Source organism: Beta vulgaris, chromosome 5, assembly GCF_026745355.1.
Source record: "Beta vulgaris subsp. vulgaris cultivar EL10 chromosome 5, EL10.2, whole genome shotgun sequence".
NCBI classification, from domain to species: domain Eukaryota; kingdom Viridiplantae; phylum Streptophyta; class Magnoliopsida; order Caryophyllales; family Amaranthaceae; genus Beta; species Beta vulgaris.
Window position 1 is genome coordinate 4605121 of NC_079206.1, and position 19646 is coordinate 4624766.

At 35.9% G+C, this 19646-nt stretch overlaps 4 protein-coding genes across 4 annotated transcripts; 1 reads left to right on the forward strand and 3 right to left on the reverse strand.

The window, feature by feature from the left end:
* Positions 1–617: 617 nt before the first annotated feature.
* LOC104892327 (E3 ubiquitin-protein ligase At4g11680) lies at positions 618–5967 on the reverse strand. Its single transcript, XM_010678226.4, has 5 exons — positions 5365–5967; positions 4643–4765; positions 4409–4541; positions 3659–3823; positions 618–946 (listed from the first exon to the last, which is right to left on the reverse strand). The coding sequence occupies exons 1-5, from the start codon at positions 5817–5819 to the stop codon at positions 776–778; spliced, it is 1047 nt and encodes a 348-aa protein (XP_010676528.2). The 5' UTR covers positions 5820–5967; the 3' UTR covers positions 618–775.
* Positions 5968–9910: 3943 nt separating this feature from the next.
* On the forward strand, positions 9911–15124 carry LOC104892328 (replication factor C subunit 2). Its single transcript, XM_010678227.4, has 7 exons — positions 9911–10140; positions 10839–10945; positions 11034–11135; positions 11257–11452; positions 14248–14376; positions 14459–14653; positions 14729–15124. Exons 1-7 carry the CDS (start codon positions 9988–9990, stop codon positions 14837–14839), a joined length of 993 nt encoding a protein of 330 aa, XP_010676529.2. The 5' UTR covers positions 9911–9987; the 3' UTR covers positions 14840–15124.
* Positions 15125–17524: 2400 nt separating this feature from the next.
* On the reverse strand, positions 17525–18799 carry LOC125497956 (uncharacterized mitochondrial protein AtMg00810-like). The gene is made up of 2 exons (XM_048645686.1): positions 18659–18799; positions 17525–18523 (listed from the first exon to the last, which is right to left on the reverse strand). The coding sequence occupies exons 1-2, from the start codon at positions 18797–18799 to the stop codon at positions 17525–17527; spliced, it is 1140 nt and encodes a 379-aa protein (XP_048501643.1).
* A 12-nt stretch (positions 18800–18811) lies between these two features.
* Positions 18812–19147, reverse strand: LOC130591666 (uncharacterized mitochondrial protein AtMg00820-like). The gene has a single exon (XM_057395339.1). It carries the CDS (start codon positions 19145–19147, stop codon positions 18812–18814), a length of 336 nt encoding a protein of 111 aa, XP_057251322.1.
* Between the last annotated feature and the right edge of the window lie 499 nt (positions 19148–19646).

The following is a 19646-nucleotide window of genomic DNA, read 5'->3' on the forward strand; positions in this document are numbered from 1 at the left end:
TATGTTTCTTTCCATTCCTCGTGAGCCACTTATCTATCTCAAACAAGAGATCAAAGTGATTTTCTGAAATTTAGAGCAACATTTGATTTCTAATAACAAATTAGCTAAAGAATTAGAGTGGGGTTTAATATCATTGTTGGTAAAGGAAGTAATCTAATTTCTATAGTTATTAATTAGGGTGTTTAACTTCACAATTGGTAATAAGTCGGTAGTGATTTGCTACTTTTGAAGGATTTTAGTAAAACCCATCTGAATTTAAGCATTTTAGTGAAACCTCTTACCACCACCTCTTATGCTGAGCTCTCTTTATATCAATTATTGTTGCACTGGAGAAAATGAACTACGAAAATTTATATGAATTATTTTTGCGATGGCGAAAATGAACTACTCTTGCTCGACGTTTCATAATTATACATTAGACGTTGCTCAAGGAAAATAGAAGATCACTCTTACAGTCTTTACTCTTACCCCCTTTCTCAAAGACAACGTGTTTCCATTTTCACAACAAATATGAGATCAAAAATATCAGTTTGGGTGATTAATGTTTTCTGCTACTAAGTAAATTCCTAAGCATATTATGTTCACACAAAAAAAAAAAAAACCGCTAACTCGTAGTGTACATTAAAATTTGCTTATTTGATTGCGCAATTATAAGGCTCAAAGCCATTATATCTGGATTCTGAAGAATTCCAATAGCAGATGTAAACATGATAAATTTACACATACTGTACAACATTTTACAGCTATGACAACTCAAAACTTTTCCCTGCAATGTTTAAACTTCTCCGTCTCGGTTGTAACGCTTCGATATATCGTATTTGCAAAGCGGGCAGGTGGAGTTGATATGTAGCCACTTGTCCACACAAGAGCAGTGGAAATGGTGATTGCAAGGGAGCTCTCTAAGCTCAATGCCATCTTCATAAGCACATAGGCAGATGCAACACTCCTGAAAAAGATCTAGCAACATCAGGAGAAATTTGACTGTTCCAACTATAGGAAATACCCATTGATTACAATCAAAGAAATAATAACTGATAATGTTCAGAAAAAATTGTGAACCTTCAATATAAAGTAGATATAGTAAGATCTAGTGTATTTAGGAAACTAATGCTGACTTGCCGCTCAAGGGCCAAGGCCATGGATCCTTGCAGCACAAACAAAACTACACCAAAAGAGCTTTCTAGTCCAATACTCCCCCTCAAGCTGGAGCATGGAGATCACGAGCACTCAGCTTCGACAATAGAATTGGAAACTTAGTGCTAGAAATTCACAATGGACCTTCAGAAGGATATAGATAAGTACACGAACTAACTTGATTTTTCATATTGTTATAAGCTTATAGCTAAAGAAAATATCCGCTCAAAAAGAATCAGATTACATAAACCTAGTGTATAAAGTAAAGTAGATTGGAAACAATCACTATAAACAATCCTAAACACTAACAACCCAAGAATGCAAGACCAAAGCAGATTTCAGTATCGCCAAGACAAAGTAAAGAGTATTTACAAGAAGACCTTATTTTCCCCAAAAAAAATTGAAATTAATGAAATGAAAAAAAAAATAATGGAAGAGAAAAGACAAGTAATGGCTACAACGAAGACAGAAAACAAGTGAATGTATTCTACCAAAAAAGAAAAATGTGAAGGGTGAAGAATATTAGGAAACCAACCACCATGAGGTAACAAAAGGCAATAGAATATTAAAAAAAAAAAACATTATAATTTGCAACGGAGCTGAAAAGGCTCTACAAAGCGGTATATATCCTATATCCTAGTAAATTTATCCAAGTGAAGTCTTGTATGATCACTTCCTCGTGCTCTTAGGCCTCCCTCGTATTATAATCAATTTACATATCTTGGTCTTCAAAGACCTAAACATAGAAGAATTGAATCTGATCCTAATGTGTTTAAATAATGTAAACCTACCATTGTCAATTGTGCATCATGTCTTCAGTGGAAGTGCAGAAGCCGCTTTCACTAATCCCAAATCCAAATCACCTAGTTCCTAAATCTGTTCTTCCCACCATGGATGCATATCAGAAAAAGTACCCTCACCCTGCCACTCTGTTTGTGCAAGCATTCTTCACCAAACAAAACATCATCAGTCCAGTTGCAATTCGAGCTTAACTTTAGGTTTTAGAAAATCTTCAAGCAACTCTCCATTCATCATGTTGCCACAGCAGTTGTGCTTGGATATAACCCCCAGATTCTACACTATCTCGAAAGCTCCAACAAATTAATCAAACTAGTCTCATCTTACCCTCCATAACACCATTAGCAAGCATGTGCCTAGGCAGATAATCTTCAAAAATATCCGGAAGTACATTTAAAACCAAAGCAACGTAAAAAGGATTCCACAAACCAGCTACAATCCAATATTCTCAAGGAAGTGTGTCCCTTGGTGTCCTCATGGCTCATGCAGCACAACCCCCCCCCCCCCCCTTCTCCACTTCAAGGTTTTTTCGCCTATCATATGTGCCTCTGATAACTTGATTCCATGGCCTCTTTCTTTAAGCACGTCAACAGGGCCTCTCTATGTGCTCTATCATACTACATTATTACTAATTCTCCAAAATGACAACAAGAAATCTAAATCTTTTAAGACCAGAGGCGAGTCGCACTACACTATCCAGACAAATCCCTATCATGCGCTCTATAGGGGGGGGAAAGAGTTGTAAAGCAAAGGAAGAAAATAGAGAGGAACAAAAAAAAGACAAAGAGAAAGGAGCGAGCAGAAAGAGCTTCAAAGAGGTGAAAGACTTGCTGTTTGTCTTAATCCTCCTTGAACTCGGAGATCTAATCTGATCGTCCTCGACACACTATTAGAAGAAAAAAAAGAAAAAAACAAAAAAGGAGACAAGGATAGTCTTAGCTGGAGTATAGTTTGTCAGGACTTGCACCTCAAAGCCCCAGCAGAACGCTCTGATTCTGAAGCTAATAAATTTCGAGTTGTAGAAGCTTTTAATAGTATCGCCTATAACTATATCTATCTAATCATGTCATATTTCCCTATGCATACACTATTGAGGGGACATTTCTCACTACATCTCATGCCAACTGTTACTTGGTGCATTGATTAATTTATTTCTTGCTGCAATCAGGAGCTTCTGACGGACTTATATTAGATGCACAGATACTGATGGTACTCAGATGCAACTCCTTAAAAACAAAAGACAGAAGGAAAAGTTCTCAAGGATATTGAGCTAGTTAACCTTAACGAAGAGATGGGGAGGGGAGAGAATTAATAGAGTTAATCCTAAAAAATGTGTTTCACTGCTATCTTGATTACTTTTAACTTTTAAGTGCCCATGCACACATCCCCTGTCTTACAATTTAGCCACCCCTTAATTTAGATTTTAGTCCATTTAATTGAACATTTGCTTCATTGGAATTGTTACCATTAGCATGATCTGAAAAGACAATTACCACATTGGCATACAAAAGACTCTCCATATAGGAGAACATTACTCTTACGTCGAAGGACCACACAACTTAGCCTAGTTGTATTTGTTTGGCAAAAACTTAGTCTAGTTGTGCAATTACGCAAATGAGCATACATATTAGTCTAGGAATGAAGGGTATATAAATAAGGGAGCAAGTACAATGAAGGTAAACAGTCAAATTAGAAAGTTTTGATAGCTGGAAAGCACAGAACTTACAGCATCTTCTGCTGTTAATGTACGTTCAACAGCGCAATCTGTTCCACACCCCTTTATAATTCCTCCGCAAGGTGCTTCAGTCTCTTCATTCATTTTCTTCTCACTATCACTCCTGTGAAATGTATATTTTGGTAGGTTATCGATCTCTTCTTTGGATGCTCCCCCCTGCTTAAATCCAAGATAAATAGGTCATTATGGAGAGGAAGTAAAGCAGAATTACAAAATAAGTGAACTCAAAAGTCAAAATATACTGTGACAGATGTCAGTGGCAGCAATAGCAGAACTCTAGTAGTTCAGATGCATTATTATTAAAAGAAAATCAGTTTGATCAGTAAAGATAATTTCAGTTCATTAAGATCAAGGCCTTAGTATCACCAACGCCGTAAGTTCCAATACTTAGCACATGCATACAACATGTTTTTCAGTTACCCTATTCCCAAAGTTAACAGGAGACCCAGTTCTCACTAATACTTTCCTTAGAGCACATCTCCCACAAAAATCTCAAGAAGAAATGAAAAAATTGTGTTAGCATCACTTAGTTCAGTACTCCAATGGGAAGTGCAACTCGCATTGGATAGTGATGCCCGCATAGTGTTTATTAATTAGCAATGAATTACCAGAACAAATTTCTAAGACAATAAAGTTGACATAAATTACTCACGTAAATGTTACTAGGGATACATCCGCAAGTGTAGCAACAAAGTAAAAACTTTAAATGGAAGCAAAAAAGGCATGAGAGATGAGAGTTACCCGATCTGCCAAAATATATAAGATAGCAATAATACATGGGAGGCAACAACAAACAGCCGCAGCAATCACAGACGCCAGAGCCACGCAGAAGATGACAAAAAACAGATCAAGAACCAAAAATGCTATGCAAAGCCTGCAAGCCCATCACAAAGCCAAAGAAAGTTTCAGATAGTTTGACATCTCACTTCCACAGAATCCACACAAGCATAACGAAGAATCAGAATCAGGACATACCAGTAAAGGGTGGGGGAGTCTTGCTCCAAGGCATGGCCACCAATACATATCCAATAAAATCCAAGTATCCACCACATAAAGGAAAACATTGTATTTACAGATTCCAAATGCCTTATCACGGTACTGCAAAAAGAAATAGGAATCAATCACTAAACAATGTGTTATATAAAATTAGCCAAGCTTTAGTCTCGAAACCCGAAAAAAAAAGTTTAAAAAGCAAGATCACTCAATCAAGTTCAACTATAGATGTTCCTTTACAATCAGAAAACTACAAATTCACGCTCTATCAATAAACTTATTAGCCTAATATAAACGTAAATTAAGCCCTCTAAAACAATTGTGCACCACCAAAATCAACATCCTCAAAGAGTTGGCCGTCATCGAAACGTCCATAGTCTTTTCACACACTTCCTATAGCCTTCAAGCTCAAAACTCAACCAATTCAACACCTCTCATACAGCCCTTTCGACATGCTCAGCAAGAATCCGCAGATAGTCTTAACTCACAAAAAACAATATTCTCTCCTCTTAAGCTATAGCACATCGTTAAAAAATTCTACTCTCACTCTCTCATATCAGCTACTGTACAATAGTAAAAACTTCACAATCTCTAATTAAATCTAAAACATAAACATATATGTAGTGTTAAATTGTTAATGCCACAACAAATCATATAAACTCAAAATTAAACCAAAATAACATCAAAAACAATCAAATCATCACCTAGATTCCTCATAGTAATCCTCACGGCCATCTTGAAGAGCAATCCTCCGTCTCCTACGCCGGCGAAACTCAGCAAAAACACAAAAAACATGAAGAAGACACTGAAGAGCATATCCAATCACCCAAACCCTAAGCGGAAGGCGAAGTGAGTCATGACGAGTGAAAAAAAGCGCAACGGAAGCAGCGAAGACGAAAGCGGAGTTCCAAGCAGCGTCAAGTGCGACAACTGGAGAAGAATAAGCCCAATCAACTTGTCTCTCTTCAATTTCTTGTGCTGCCGTTTCTCTTACTGCTACTGAAGCACCTCTCATCGACCTCCTACCTCCGCTTGCGCGACGAATCATCCGCGCTGCGTGGCGTAGGCCTTGAGCTCGCATCGACGATGGTAGGTCTGCTGCCGCCGTCGCCGGCGCCGGCGCCGTGGATAGAAACGGTGTCGCATCGAGGCTTGACATTAGAGTTTGAAATTTGGCGAAATATGAAATTTTTTGGGATGTAGTTGTAAGAGTTAAGAGTGGTGTGAAAATGAAATGGAGCGTTAAGAGTTTGGGGTTTGAGTTAGAGAGAAGGAGGTGATGACTGTCAGATGAGTATGGTGGGGTCCACTATGATGCTTGGTGATGGAAAGTTTTATGGAGTGTGAATGTGTGATTTTTGGCATTTGGATTGTAGTATGATTCATTTTTTTCCCTCGTCGCGCCACTTTCATTTTTTTTATTAACAAATCGAATTTAAAATAAATACAGTTGGTGTTGTACGGCCCCGTTTTTTTAATTTGGAAAATATGATCGGAATTCAATGAGAGAAACTTAACTGAAGAGATAATTTGAACGGAAAATTAGTATAAAATTAGTTATTAGGCTCGGGTATATAACAAAATTTTCATTTTATTAATATTGTACTTTGATATGATAGTACTAAATACAACTTGATCTAGTAGTTAAAACTTTAGTACATGAACTTGAGGTCATGGGATCCATTTACAGTGTGTTTGGTTCATTTTTAGTAAAGGAAAGAAAGGGAAGAGAAAGGAAGGGAAGAGAAAGGAAAAGAATGAAAGAGAAAGAAAAAAAACCTTAATTTCCCATGTTTGGTATAAATTTTCTCTTTCCTTTCGAATTCCCCCGCTTTTGGGAGGAAAGGAAAGTGAAATTTTATTAAAGAGTCTTTCCTTCCAATTCCTCCCATTTCCTTTCCCTTAATTTTTTTTAATGAACCAAACATAGGAAAGTAATATATTTCCTTCCACTTCCTTTCCTTTCCTTCCAAATTCCTTCTACCAAGGTCTACTTTTATAATAAAATTAGACCGTCTCTTTTTTTTGCTAACACAATGCTTGCTTTTAGTTTATAACTAGTTTTTTTTTGCTCGGACGATGTTTTGAGTCAGTTACAATAAATAAATGTGTTATTATTTTAAAATTTTATAAATTCTTTTGCTACTTTTCTTATTTTTTGTACATTAGGAAATTAAAAAATTCACGTCACGACATGATAGATTAAAAAAAATAAAAGGTTTGAGTTTGAAAACAATACCTTAATGCTATGTTTGGATATCAAGATTTCATTTCAAATCCTGAATTTGGATGAAATCTATTGTTTGGATGGCATGGAATTTGAAATTATGGAATTTGTCCAAATTCTTATCAAAAGCTTATATTAGTAGAATTTCAAATTCAAGCTATTACCTTGTCATTTGAAATTCTCTCCTCATACATATCCCAACTCCATGAGTAAACCCACACTTTCTAATATTTATTTCTCTCTCTTTTAGTAAACCCACACTTTTTCTCTCTCCTCCATTAAACCTCTATTTGTCTCTCCTCTATCAAACCCCTTTTACAAAACAGTGATTAGGAATTGAAATACAAACTTTAAATTCCATATTTCAATTCTATTATTTGAAATGAAATACAAGTTTCCAAACACTACCTAAAAGGAATTGTGGTAACAAAATATGACATCAATATTCTCTTGTAAGCTACGTAATGAGAGTGCTAGATATATACATACTTGTTTAAGTCTTTTTAATTAATTATAATTATTACAAGACTTCATGATATTTTATTTGAAACATTAGACAACAAAGTCATAGTGTATTGATGGTTAAGTGCTTATTTTTCATTTCAAATATCACGTGTTCGATACCTTGCGCTTACACATTTTTTTAAAAGTGATGAGTAAACATAAATATAAAACATTTGCATTAGAAATATGAGGAGAGTGCCACGTGGCACATAGATTTTCTTTCACACACCTTTTAATATATTTGTATATATAAATTAGGCTGATGTACTGAGGTACTAACATTTTCATGTTAATAAATTTCGTATAATGTTGCATATTTTATTGGTTAGAATTTTAGACTTTAGTATACTACATTACTAGACCTCTCTGTTTTTTAGTTGCATCATTCGCTTTTTCACATTTGCCAAGGCGATTCTTTGAACGTTAATATAAAGAAGATAACAAACAATCTCTCTTAATACAATGGCCTTTAAAATATATTTATTGGTTAATTCAATCTATGTAGTAACTAGTTTTATTCATTAAGTATTACATTATTTGATATAATCAGTGACTAAAATAATCCATTCAGTTAATAGTGCACTGCCAAGTTATTTTTACAAAATTTATGATATAGTTCAAGATTCAAAGGAAAACAAAGGAATGAAAATAAAATGGACTATTAGGTTGTTGTTGTTGTTGTTGTTGTGTTGTTGTTCAATTTAGCCCAAAAGAACATGTCTTGAATGTTAGGCTCTACAGTCCATTATTATAGGACAATAAAACAAAACAAACCTGTTCATTATTTTGGATTTTTACCAAACTATGACATCTCAAATCAGACTTCATCAAACTAATTAATTTAGGCTAACATACATATCGGTTTGGACTACAAATCAAAAAACTAAATTTCATTTAAAATTCGACTATATCTAAACTAAAATCCAAGCTTTCACATATAAGCATGGATAAATAGTGTCGTTTGTCTTGTAAGAGACCGCCTACTTTTAAATTAAAATTAGGCAATGCGAAGCCCAATATTAAAGCCCAATAGTGACTAGCTTAATTTATTTCTATCACTAGTTTAATCCATTTAGTTACTAGGTCTACTTTTATATTAAAATTAGACCGCCTCTTTTAATAATTTTTGTTTATTCTATGTACTAAGATTGCCTAAAGGAAAGATACTTTACCCAAAGTAATATACCCTAAAATTGAACATTAGGGAAATTTGGAACATGCATGTTTGAAGAAAGTTACCTAATATTTTTCCCAAAAAATAATTTCAAAACCTTACTACTTCAAAATAATCTGGATTTTGAACTTCTCAATTTTATTTGTGGGTTTCCAGTTTTATAAGATAATTTATTGGAGGAATTATCACATTTTTTTTGACATATTTCGACTTTTCGTAATTGTACTAAAAGAGCATATCAAAAAGTTGTTATAAAAAAGTTGTTTTAATAATAATAGTAATGATGATGATAATAATGATGATGATAATAGTAATAATAGTAATACTAATGATTGTAAATTTGTAATGATAGTATTGTAGTAGTAGTAATAATAATAATAGTAAGCTATAATAATAGTAATACTTATAATTGTAATAGTAGTGTTATAGTAGTAGTAATAATAATAATAAGCTATTTTTCCATCTATTTCCATTTGTTAGTTTTCCAAATAAAGTTGATTAAAATGAGTATGAAGACTTTTAATTTAATTATATAAATTACTAACATACGATTTTAGAATCTAAAACCAAAAACTTGAAACCTCATAATAATGCTAAATAGATAATTCATTTTCTTTTTGGTATTTTATACGTTTTACACCTGTGTTTATTTCATCCCAACCTCTTTAAAATTCTACATAATAACCTTAAACTTAGATTATTATTTTTATGCAATGGCCTTACCGCTAATTTCATTTAGTTTTTATAATCTAGTTACACTAATATATCTTATACATAATTTAACCCTTGAAAGGGAATATTGACAACTTGGATTAGTTCCACTTAATTATGAAAAATAAATAAAATTGATGATGTATAATTAGCGTTAAAGAATACTCTTCTGTCTTTCTTTTCCTTCTAACTTTTTTGTGCACGTCTCCCAATGTACATATTTGAACTTAAATTTCTTTTATTATATATTAACAAAAATTATAACGATTAAATATTAATAGAGTACTAATTGAAACAAATCAAACAAAACTCTACACGAGTCATGACTATATTTTTCTTATAAATTGAAAAAAAAACTCTCTAAATATAGATAGTGTCAAGATATCAAAGGTCTGTTTTTTTCACCATAGAACAACTAAACTGATTGCAGCTGACCCGTACCAATTATAGCCGAACCGAATCAATTATAGCTCAATTGAATTGAACTGATTGCAACTGAATTAAATTGAACTGAAAATAAGTTGGAAGAACCGGCCTAGGTGAGATAGAGAAAAAAAAAAAAAAAAAAGTAGAGTATTGTTGCATTAAAAAGTAAGTTGTTCCAAATACACAAAACCTCTATTCGTTTAGTCGCCAGGTCGCCCTAAACAAAAAAAAAAAATTCTCACTCAACTGTATATTGAGTGTTTGGTTGTAGCAAAAAAAAAAAGCATGGCGTCGTCTTCATCGAGCAGCGGGTACGACATTCCATGGGTGGAGAAGTACAGACCCACTAAAGTTTCTGACATTGTTGGCAACGAAGATGCTGTCTCTCGCCTCCAAGTTATCGCTCGCGACGGCAACATGCCCAATCTCATCTTAACTGTACTTTATTTCCTCTTTTTCATCTACTTCCGTCTTTCATCTTACACTATAAGACAAATTTGTACTCGTTTATGAATTATGCCTTTTAATTTACATACTGTTTCTTGCAATTACTGATTTTTTTGGTGGGTTTTATTCTAAATTTCGTCTTTTCCCGCCAATTTTACATCTAGGTTACTTTGTGGGATTGGAGCTTTGTGTTGTTAAATTATATAACTAGAGAGTTTGATTTTTATTTAGTGCTGTTTTGGTATAATTGAAAGTGTGCGTATCTGTCAGATTGTAGGAAAATTTCTTGTGTAAATGACATATGCTGTCTGTATCTTTGCAATGCTGTCTTGGTTTGTGAATAAGGTAGATTTAGAGAACTGTTGAATATGATGAAGAGGGGAACTTTCTCTTCCCTTTCATGCCATGAGTTGGGTTATGTTGGGGGTAACTTAAGGCGTTTAACGAGCAAAGCGACTTTTGATTGTTATGTCCAGTATATAGCATACTGTATAGTGTATACTCATTCACAAGTGGTATTTATTGGTGGAATCGGAGTTTCTAGTTTTAGGACGATGCGGTAATGTAAGCAGAATTTGCCTGGAGCTAGGCTGGAGATATTTGTGTGAGTGTGTCTACTTAGGATGATGTTACTGTGGCAGGTTAATGCTTTATGCTGCAATTTGATGAAACTTCAATCATATGTTCAGGGTCCTCCAGGTACAGGAAAGACAACGAGCATATTGGCTCTTGCACATGAGTTGCTAGAATCAAACTGCAAGGAGGGAGTTCTGGAGTTAAATGCTTCAGATGATAGGTATTCTGATTTTATACCCCCTAAAAGATTGTAGATTGCTCCTGAACTTCCGAAATATTTACTGCATTTGTTGCTTTGTTTTGTGCAGGGGTATTGATGTTGTCAGAAACAAAATTAAGATGTTTGCGCAGAAGAAAGTTACTCTGCCTTCTGGGAGACACAAAATAGTTATATTGGATGAAGCGGACAGGTAACTGAAGTTTAGTATTCTAATACATGCTTCATTCATCATTGAGCTTCTCTGACATTCCTCTTGCATAAATTGTGTGCTGTTTTGTTAAATTTGTTTTTCTTTACCGGGGCTGGAACAGCATGACATCTGGAGCTCAACAAGCTTTGAGAAGGACAATGGAAATATACTCAAACACTACCCGCTTTGCTCTTGCATGTAATACTTCTTCAAAAATCATTGAGCCCATTCAGAGTAGATGTGCATTGGTCCGCTTTTCAAGGTTGTCAGATCAAGAAATCCTTGGGCGTCTCATGATTGTTATTGAGGCTGAGAAGGTAGTTCTTTTTGTAAGCTGAAGTTTAATTGTTCATTGTTAACTTATGCTGTTTCTCCTTCAATATGGTCTTGTTTCTGGGGTCAAATACGATAATGTGGGATTTGAGCTACTTCTTACAAATGATGGTACTTGAAATATTGTATTAACTAGTAAAAATTAACACCAATGGTCTGGACTATTGTTGACCTTCTGAATATAACCTCAACAGGTGATTAACTCATAATAATCACAACTATTGTGTCACCCTTCACAAAAATTAAAATAGTCTCAATTCTTTGTTAAGCAGTTGAAGAGGTGACGTGACACATTTCTGATTGACATGCTTTTCAATCTTTATTCTTTTATTTATCTCCCCTGACCTTCCTCCTCTTCATCCTTCCCTGACCATGCCAGCCATCCAACACCCATCCAACCAGCACATCACCTCACCATATCCACACCTGATTAATATATTGAAAGTAATGGATACCTCTTATGAGATCATTGATATTTAGGTAATGTTATATTATTAGATTTATTCTATTTACTCTATGGCGAAATTTTTCTCTGAAACAACATGCCTAGCTAAGCTAAATCTTCCTATACCAGACAGAATACTTGTTTGCTTATAAAGAAAAAACTCAATTGATTTGGATCCACTGACTCCAGTCTTTCTTTCCATCCTTCATTCAATAGTTTCATAGCATAGGTATGCACTGCAACAAAATAAGACTGCTTGTTTCTCACGATGTACGAGTCAACCAAATTGTTGATCAATTATGGAGAACTATCTCATAAGAGCTGTGGATTCTTTTTCAGTTTGGGCTTGTCTGTTGTCCCCCTGGTGTATACTAAAATTCTGTTTGAGTCCTTGGATCGGGCAGCTTGGTGTTGCCAGAGCTCCTCCCCCCTGAACGTAGCTGTGTCCAAGATCTAAAGCTATTGGAATCAACATTTTCGATAACAGGTCAAGTGAGTGGTGATATGATTGAGGCAAGGTTCTTATGGGGTCACTAAGTATTGACCTGAAGCTCTTTGGCTTCCCAAATCGTGGTTCTTTAGAAGCCATACTTTTGTCTAAGTGGATACAAGTTACCAATTTCTTTTTTCGTTTGCTTTCTTCCCTCTCCAGTTACATACTTGTTAGGCTTAGGGTTCATATATATGGATTTTAGAGCATGCCAAAGATGTGTTTTCGTGGAATTGAGTGGTGGTGGTAATGTCGGTAGTCATGGGGGTTGGGTCATGGGTTGTTGCCTTGTGGGTTGGTGCCTTGGTGGTGGTGAAGATGGCTATGGAAGGGTGTTGGGGGAAAGGGAAGGAGGTGAGGATCAGAAAAAAAAAAAGGAAAGGCCTCAAATATAAAAAAAGAAATTAATTAGGTGAAAGGATGGATTATTTTGGGAAGGGTAGGGTAATAGCTAAATAGTTGTGTATATTTTGATTTAATCTATTACTAGAATTGAAAAGAGTAATATCTTCAGCCGCAATTTATTACAGCACCTATGTTAGTGCTAGCCACTACTTGTCCTTTTACTGATCCAAGAATGATTGTATGATGTCACACTTGATGAGTCATTGTCCTTTCTTAAACGGTTATTTTGTCTTTCCTAGAAAGATTCTAGGTAGACTAGTTGGCACTCTCTCACAGGGAGTTTTGCCTATTTATACTGCTGTATTTTCCTACTGCTGAGACTACATGATTTTGCAATGCAATGAAATCAAACAATGAGATCACATACACACTTGAATTACTCATTTAGCAGTCTTCAGGGATATTTTGAGAATGTCAGCAATAGTTAAGACCTATCAGCTATAGGTTTATGAGTTGTCACAATCATGTAGTTTTCGTATATGAAGATAGAGCTGCCATTCTAGGTTTATGAGTTGTGACAATCTTCTATTTTCCCTATCAAATATTGCTTTATTGCTGTTTAGGTTTATGAATTGTAAGGGTATCTAGTTTTCGTATATAGAGATAGAATTGTCTTCTAGTTGGAACTTTTAATGTGCATTTATCATTCCTTCAGAAACCAACTCAGTCATTACCTTCAATATATTCTGAAGAGCTTAATACGAACTTGCACAGTAGAAAGCGGGATCCATGTCGTGCAATAATTCTAGAAGCATTCTTGATGTGAATTTATATGCTACAGTTTTGGACTGAGAAATATTATTTCATTCTGGGACAGTTAATTTAACTTGCATTTTCACCTTATTCTCTGTTTTCTTTAGTAACTCTTTGTGGAGGTGTTTCTTTTTGTCATATCAGACAATGGCATTCACCTGCTTGATTGTTGGGCTTCATAACAGAAATTCTTTTGTTAGCGACCATGTGAGCTTACTAAGGATTCCAATTTTTTCTTGATACATCAATTTGGATCTGATGCATCATTGTGCTATAACTCACTATGTCCTCTAAACAAGCTTAATTAGGTGGCTGGTGATCTTTGCTATCTAAATGGCTTCCCTAATCCATGGAAAATGATGTGGACACCCGATACCCCTACCAGTTTTGTTACTATTGGAAATCCACTATAGGCTTGCAAGCAGACCATGATCTCTTGGCACTGTGATGGGTCTTCTTTTTGTGATTTGTGTTTATTTATAGAGTGAATGATGAAAAAATTTCTTTTCTGTGAAGGCTTTATTAGTTTGTCTATCACTTCATTATTTACTGTGAAAGCTACAGAGTGGAGAGTGGGAAGATCTGTTCTTGTTGCATATCAGTTATGGGTTCTATTTTTTATTTTTCATGCAGTGTGTTGATTTATTTGATTAAAACTGAAATACATTATGTATTCTGTGATGAAGGTTCCGTATGTTCCAGAAGGTCTTGAAGCCATAATCTTCACTGCTGATGGTGATATGCGGCAAGCTTTGAATAATTTGCAGGCTACTTACAGTGGATTTCGATTTGTCAACCAGGAAAATGTTTTCAAGGTAGCTACTAATTACCATAGTTATCTTAGCTTCAAAAATATGATGATCACTATCTTATTGCTCACTATCTGTTGGATGACAGGTTTGTGACCAGCCTCATCCTCTGCATGTTAAGAACATAATTCGTAATGTGCTTGGAGGAAAGTTTGATGATGCTTGTGGTGGTCTGAAGCAACTTTATGATATGGGTTATTCCCCTACTGACATAATCACAACTTTTTTCCGTGTTGTCAAAAACTATGACATGGCTGAGTATCTGAAGTTGGAATTTATGAAGGTATGACTTGCTCATTGACCTTGTATTTCCCTGTTGCTGGTGCAACGCCGCCTGATTTCTCTTTTATGTATACAGGAAACTGGGTTTGCACATATGAGAATTGTTGATGGAGTTGGCTCTTATCTACAATTATGTGGACTTCTTGCCAAGCTATCTCTTGTCAGGGAAACAGCCAAAGCAGTCTGATAAACTAGTTAGATAGTCGACTTAAGAGTGGTTTCTGTCGATCTAGTGCAGAAGCTTCTCTGCTGCAAATATAGCTGTTACTTTGTTTCGGAGTTAGCTAAGTGTTGTAAGAAAAGCTATATCTAGGCAGGGCCTAAGACGTCTGGTTAAACCTCTGAATTCGACGTACCAATGCTGACATGCATTCAGACAAAGAAAATTGAAAGCAAGTTGTTAGTGTTCTTATGCTTGTAGTTGTAGCTAATGATGATGTTCCAGACGAAATGAAGCTGGAAAATTTTAGCACTTTGACGATTTCAACTGCGGCTAAAGAAAAAGACCAAAAGGCTATCTTGCACTTTAATCAGTATTGACAATCGTAGCTGTGGCCTAAGTATCGATATGCTGGTTAACAAGTCTTTTGGCTAAAGCATCAATTTTGGGACCTAAAGTGGAGTGCATCAATTTTAACGTTACATAGTTGGAAATCTTTGATTTACGTTTATCCAAAAAAGTTTATATTGTGATATCCCAACTAGTAAATCACCAATTTTAGGGTAATTTTATAATATAAATCACATGAAACTCTATCTATAGATAGAATACGGTAATTCAATTTATCGATTTCATATTTCACCATAATTTGGAATTTCATGTCAATATTTCACAAAATATTCTAAAGTTGGTCAATCTTAATATCTCGGGGATATTTAGATGACAATAATACTTCCTCTCTCTTTTACCCAACTCATGATTTATTATTGCTTTATATGGCTTCTTCACTCCCAATTGATGATCTGCATCTTGCATCTTCACATTTTTTATCCTACAATTTTATTATTCTCTACCTTGTAATTTGAAAAATCCTCTTCTAAAGCAAGCATTAGCTCTATTCATAAGCCGTAACTAATGAAAAAAGAAGCTCTCACTATGTGATTGGATAGAGAAAGAGGTGAGAAAGAAAAGGGAGGAGAGGGAAAGGAATAGTGACGAGTTTTCCTTTCAAAGCTTTCTATGGTTGAAGAGATTGTTTCTTAGTAAATATGGAGGAATTCGTAAGTCCGTTTCCCTTGTTCAGTCGTCCCCCTTCCCGCCGTCGCATCACTCCTCCCCCTTCCTTGTAGTCGCTTCACCCCTTCACCAACGTCACGTCACCTCCTTCCCCTGTAGTCGGTTCCTTATCTAGGTTTTGTGCCATGTGCTTCCCGTTCGAGTAGTCTAGGTCCACTCCCCTACCCATTTCCATGTTTTAGGCCCTTGAAGTGTTAGGTCATAGGTTCCCCTTCCCAGATCCATGGTTCCAGTTAGCGGTAATTAGGTTGTAGTATCCCCTTCCCCGTTCCCTGCTAGTGTTTGTTGTTGTGTTTGGTTGGCTCGTTAAGGAAGAAACAGTTTCATAATTATTTCATACGTATGTGAAGGTTTCTTTCAGTTTTTGAAGGTGCAGTGTTGTGTATGACATGGTATAATGACTCGGGTGACCAACATAAGCCAAACTATTCTAACAATGAGAACATTAGCAGGGCTGGGGGTGCGAATTCCAAATCTTATGACGAGTTAGATAATGAATTTTTCATCAAAGTTAACAAAAAGATACTATTACATACGAAAATATTAAAAAAATTATTTCAAAAAGAAGAAAGTAATATATTTAATAAACCATCAAAATTTCCCCCTTCAGAAATTTCTTAAGAAAGTAACATACCCCGTATTTTGCATAATCCTAATTTTAAAAGAATAATGACCATAGTTGTATGTACCTAACTGGTATGCATTGTCATGATTTCGGTAAAAGGTTGCTTTCTACTGCCTTTCTCATACAAATAATTACTCATAATAGTCACAACTTCTGCTACTTACCTTCTACAAAATTACATTAAGAAATTAGAGGTTGATGAGAAGTTTATTTCAAACTTTCAAGTTATCATTTCATCATCTTTTCGCTAGTTCTACTATGACTATTGATTATGTGGACCCTCTAAAATATCCACTAATTCTCATTTTCTGAGTAGATTGTACTGGAAATGAAGTTTGTCTGCTTTGCGAAGGTTCCACATGTTTCTTCTAATAATGTTGACCAACATATTAAATGATTAAAGAAAAGGTTTAGACCACTAAACATCAAAATAATAACCAAAAGTAGTAAATAGTGACTAAGAGCATATATTCTCTAACGAGGCTTAAACCTAATGTATTACAAATGATAATAATTTGTTTACCAAGCCGAAACAAACAAGACACATCAATGTTACTACATCAATAATGCGTTCTTTTAGTCTTTTCCCAGTGAATAAGGGTACTTGCCCACAGTGGTGTAAGAAAAAGCTGGTAAATAGGTTAGGTCGAGTCGAGTTTGTGTTAGGTTTATATGTAAACTGATGACATTCATAGTGTCACTAGAGAGCTTCAATGAAACAGTAATTGTTCTCTCAATGTCAGCAGATTTCTCATTCATTCATTCTTGCTTAGCCGTCATACAAACATGTGAGACCTTATATAGGCAGCACATTGTGGATCCCTAGGTCATGGAATCAAGTGTCCTCTCACAGTGAGACACATATACAATCTGGCATTTAGCTAGCAGACAAACAACATTAAGCTGGCAAAACAAAATAGGATCAGGACCACACTACTACATTATATGTCCTATATTAGCTACCCTACACCAGCAGCATAATATAATTCCCTCTAGGAATGTACACCTCTTTAACACACCCCCTCAAGCTGAGAGTGAGGAGGCATCTGAACTCCCAGCTTGCCAAGAAGACTCTGATGTTGGTGTGTGGAGAGAAGCTTAGTGAACACATCAACAACTTGATGCTTGGTGGAGACATAAGTAGGAAGCACAACTCCTTCATTAGTCTTATCTCTGATGAAGTGACAGTCAATGTCCACATGCTTGGTCTTCTCATGATGAACAGGATTGGAAGCAATAGCCAGGGCAGCTTGATTGTCACAAAATACAGGAGTCTTGTGCATGTTTGTAACCCCAAGGTCCTGAAACAACTGTTTAAGCCACATTACTTCACAAATTGTGAGTGCCATTGACCTATACTCAGCTTCAGCACTGCTTCTAGCAACTACAGATTGCCTCTTGGACTTCCAAGATATTGGTGAATCACCAAGTAAGATGCAAAAACCTGATGTGGACCTCCTAGTGCTGGCACACCCTGCCCAGTCACTGTCACAGAAGGCTTGAAGATGAGCTGAAGATGTGTTGGCAAGAAGTATACCTTGACTCATTGAGCCAGCAAGATATCTAAGAACCCTTTTTGCTGCCTGCATATGAACATTGGTTGGCTTATGCATGAATCTACTCAATACATTGACAGTGAATGTCACATCAGGTCTTGTTAAGCTCAGATAGATAAGCTTCCCAACAAGCTTTTGATACTCTTCAGCACATGGAAGAAGATCTCCAAGAGTAGAGCTAAGTTTTGTGTGGCTATCCATAGGAAGCCTGACTGGCTTACAGTTCATCATCCCATATTCCTTCAGCAGGTCTTGTATGTACTTCTTTTGACTTAGAAAGATCCCTGAGTTACAATGATCCACCTCAATTCCCAGGAAATATCTTAGGATCCCTAGGTCCTTCATCTGAAAATGACTGCTCAGCAATGCTTTTGTTCTCTCAATAGCATTCATACTATTACTTGCTATGATCAAGTCATCCACATAGACTAAGATCACAAGCATCACATCTTCCTGTTGTTGAGTAAATAGAGAATAATCAGATTTAGCTTGAGTAAAACCATTAGCTTTCAGAGCATTACTGAGCTAAGCAAACCATTGTCTGGGTGCTTGCTTGAGCCCATACAATGATTTGTTCAGCTTGCAAACTTTGCTGTTGTGCAATTGTTTCACATAGTCTCCCTCACTTTGCACTACAAGTCTGTGTCCAAGCCCCTGATATCCAGGTGGCAGCTTCATATACACATGCTCTTGCAACTCACCATGAAGGAAGGCATTTTTAACATCCATTTGATGTAAATGTCATCCTTCTATGGAAGCAAGAGCAAGCAAAGACCTCACAGTTGCCATCTTTGCCACAGGGGCAAAGGTTTGATTATAGTCAATTCCATGCCTCTGTCTGTTTCCCATAATCACTAGCCTTGCTTTGTACCTACTCACACTCCCATCTGAGTTGTATTTTACTTTGTACAGCCACTTACACCCTATAACATTCTTCCCAGCTGGCAAGTCAACAATATTCCAGGTGTGATTCTCTTCTAGAGCACTAAGCTCCTCATTCATAGCTTCAACCCATTTACTATCCTTCAAAGCTTCTTTGAACCCAGTAGGTTCCTTCTGAGACAGAGAGTGAGACATAAAACAGAAGAATTGGTGGCTAGTGGGAGTTTGAGTCACACTCTCAATTTTTATAGGTTGTGAGGCTTTTGTGGAGTTAGGCTTAGAAGATTTTGTGGTAATGGTGGGTGGTAGGTTTAGTTGATTTTGTGTGGTATGGCTAGTGTTTGTGGTGATGTTGTTGGCCACATAGTCCTGGTGCCATGTGGGTGTTTTATGTCTTCTGGAAGACCTTCTCACTTCTCTTATTTCTTCTGCAACTCCTGTGTCAACAACTTCACTTCCACCTTCACCAATGTTGTCATCACCTTCACCAGTGTTACTTTCACCATTTCTTCTTCTACAGCATCACCATTTCCACCACTTATCAATTCCTTCCTCATATTCTTCCCTTCATTCTTAGTGAACAATTTGTAAGGAAAGATTCCTTCATAGAACCTTACATCCCTGCTTACAAATGTTGCATTTGTAGCTAGATTCAGCAACTTATACCCCTTTTGAGTATAGGGGTATCCCAGGA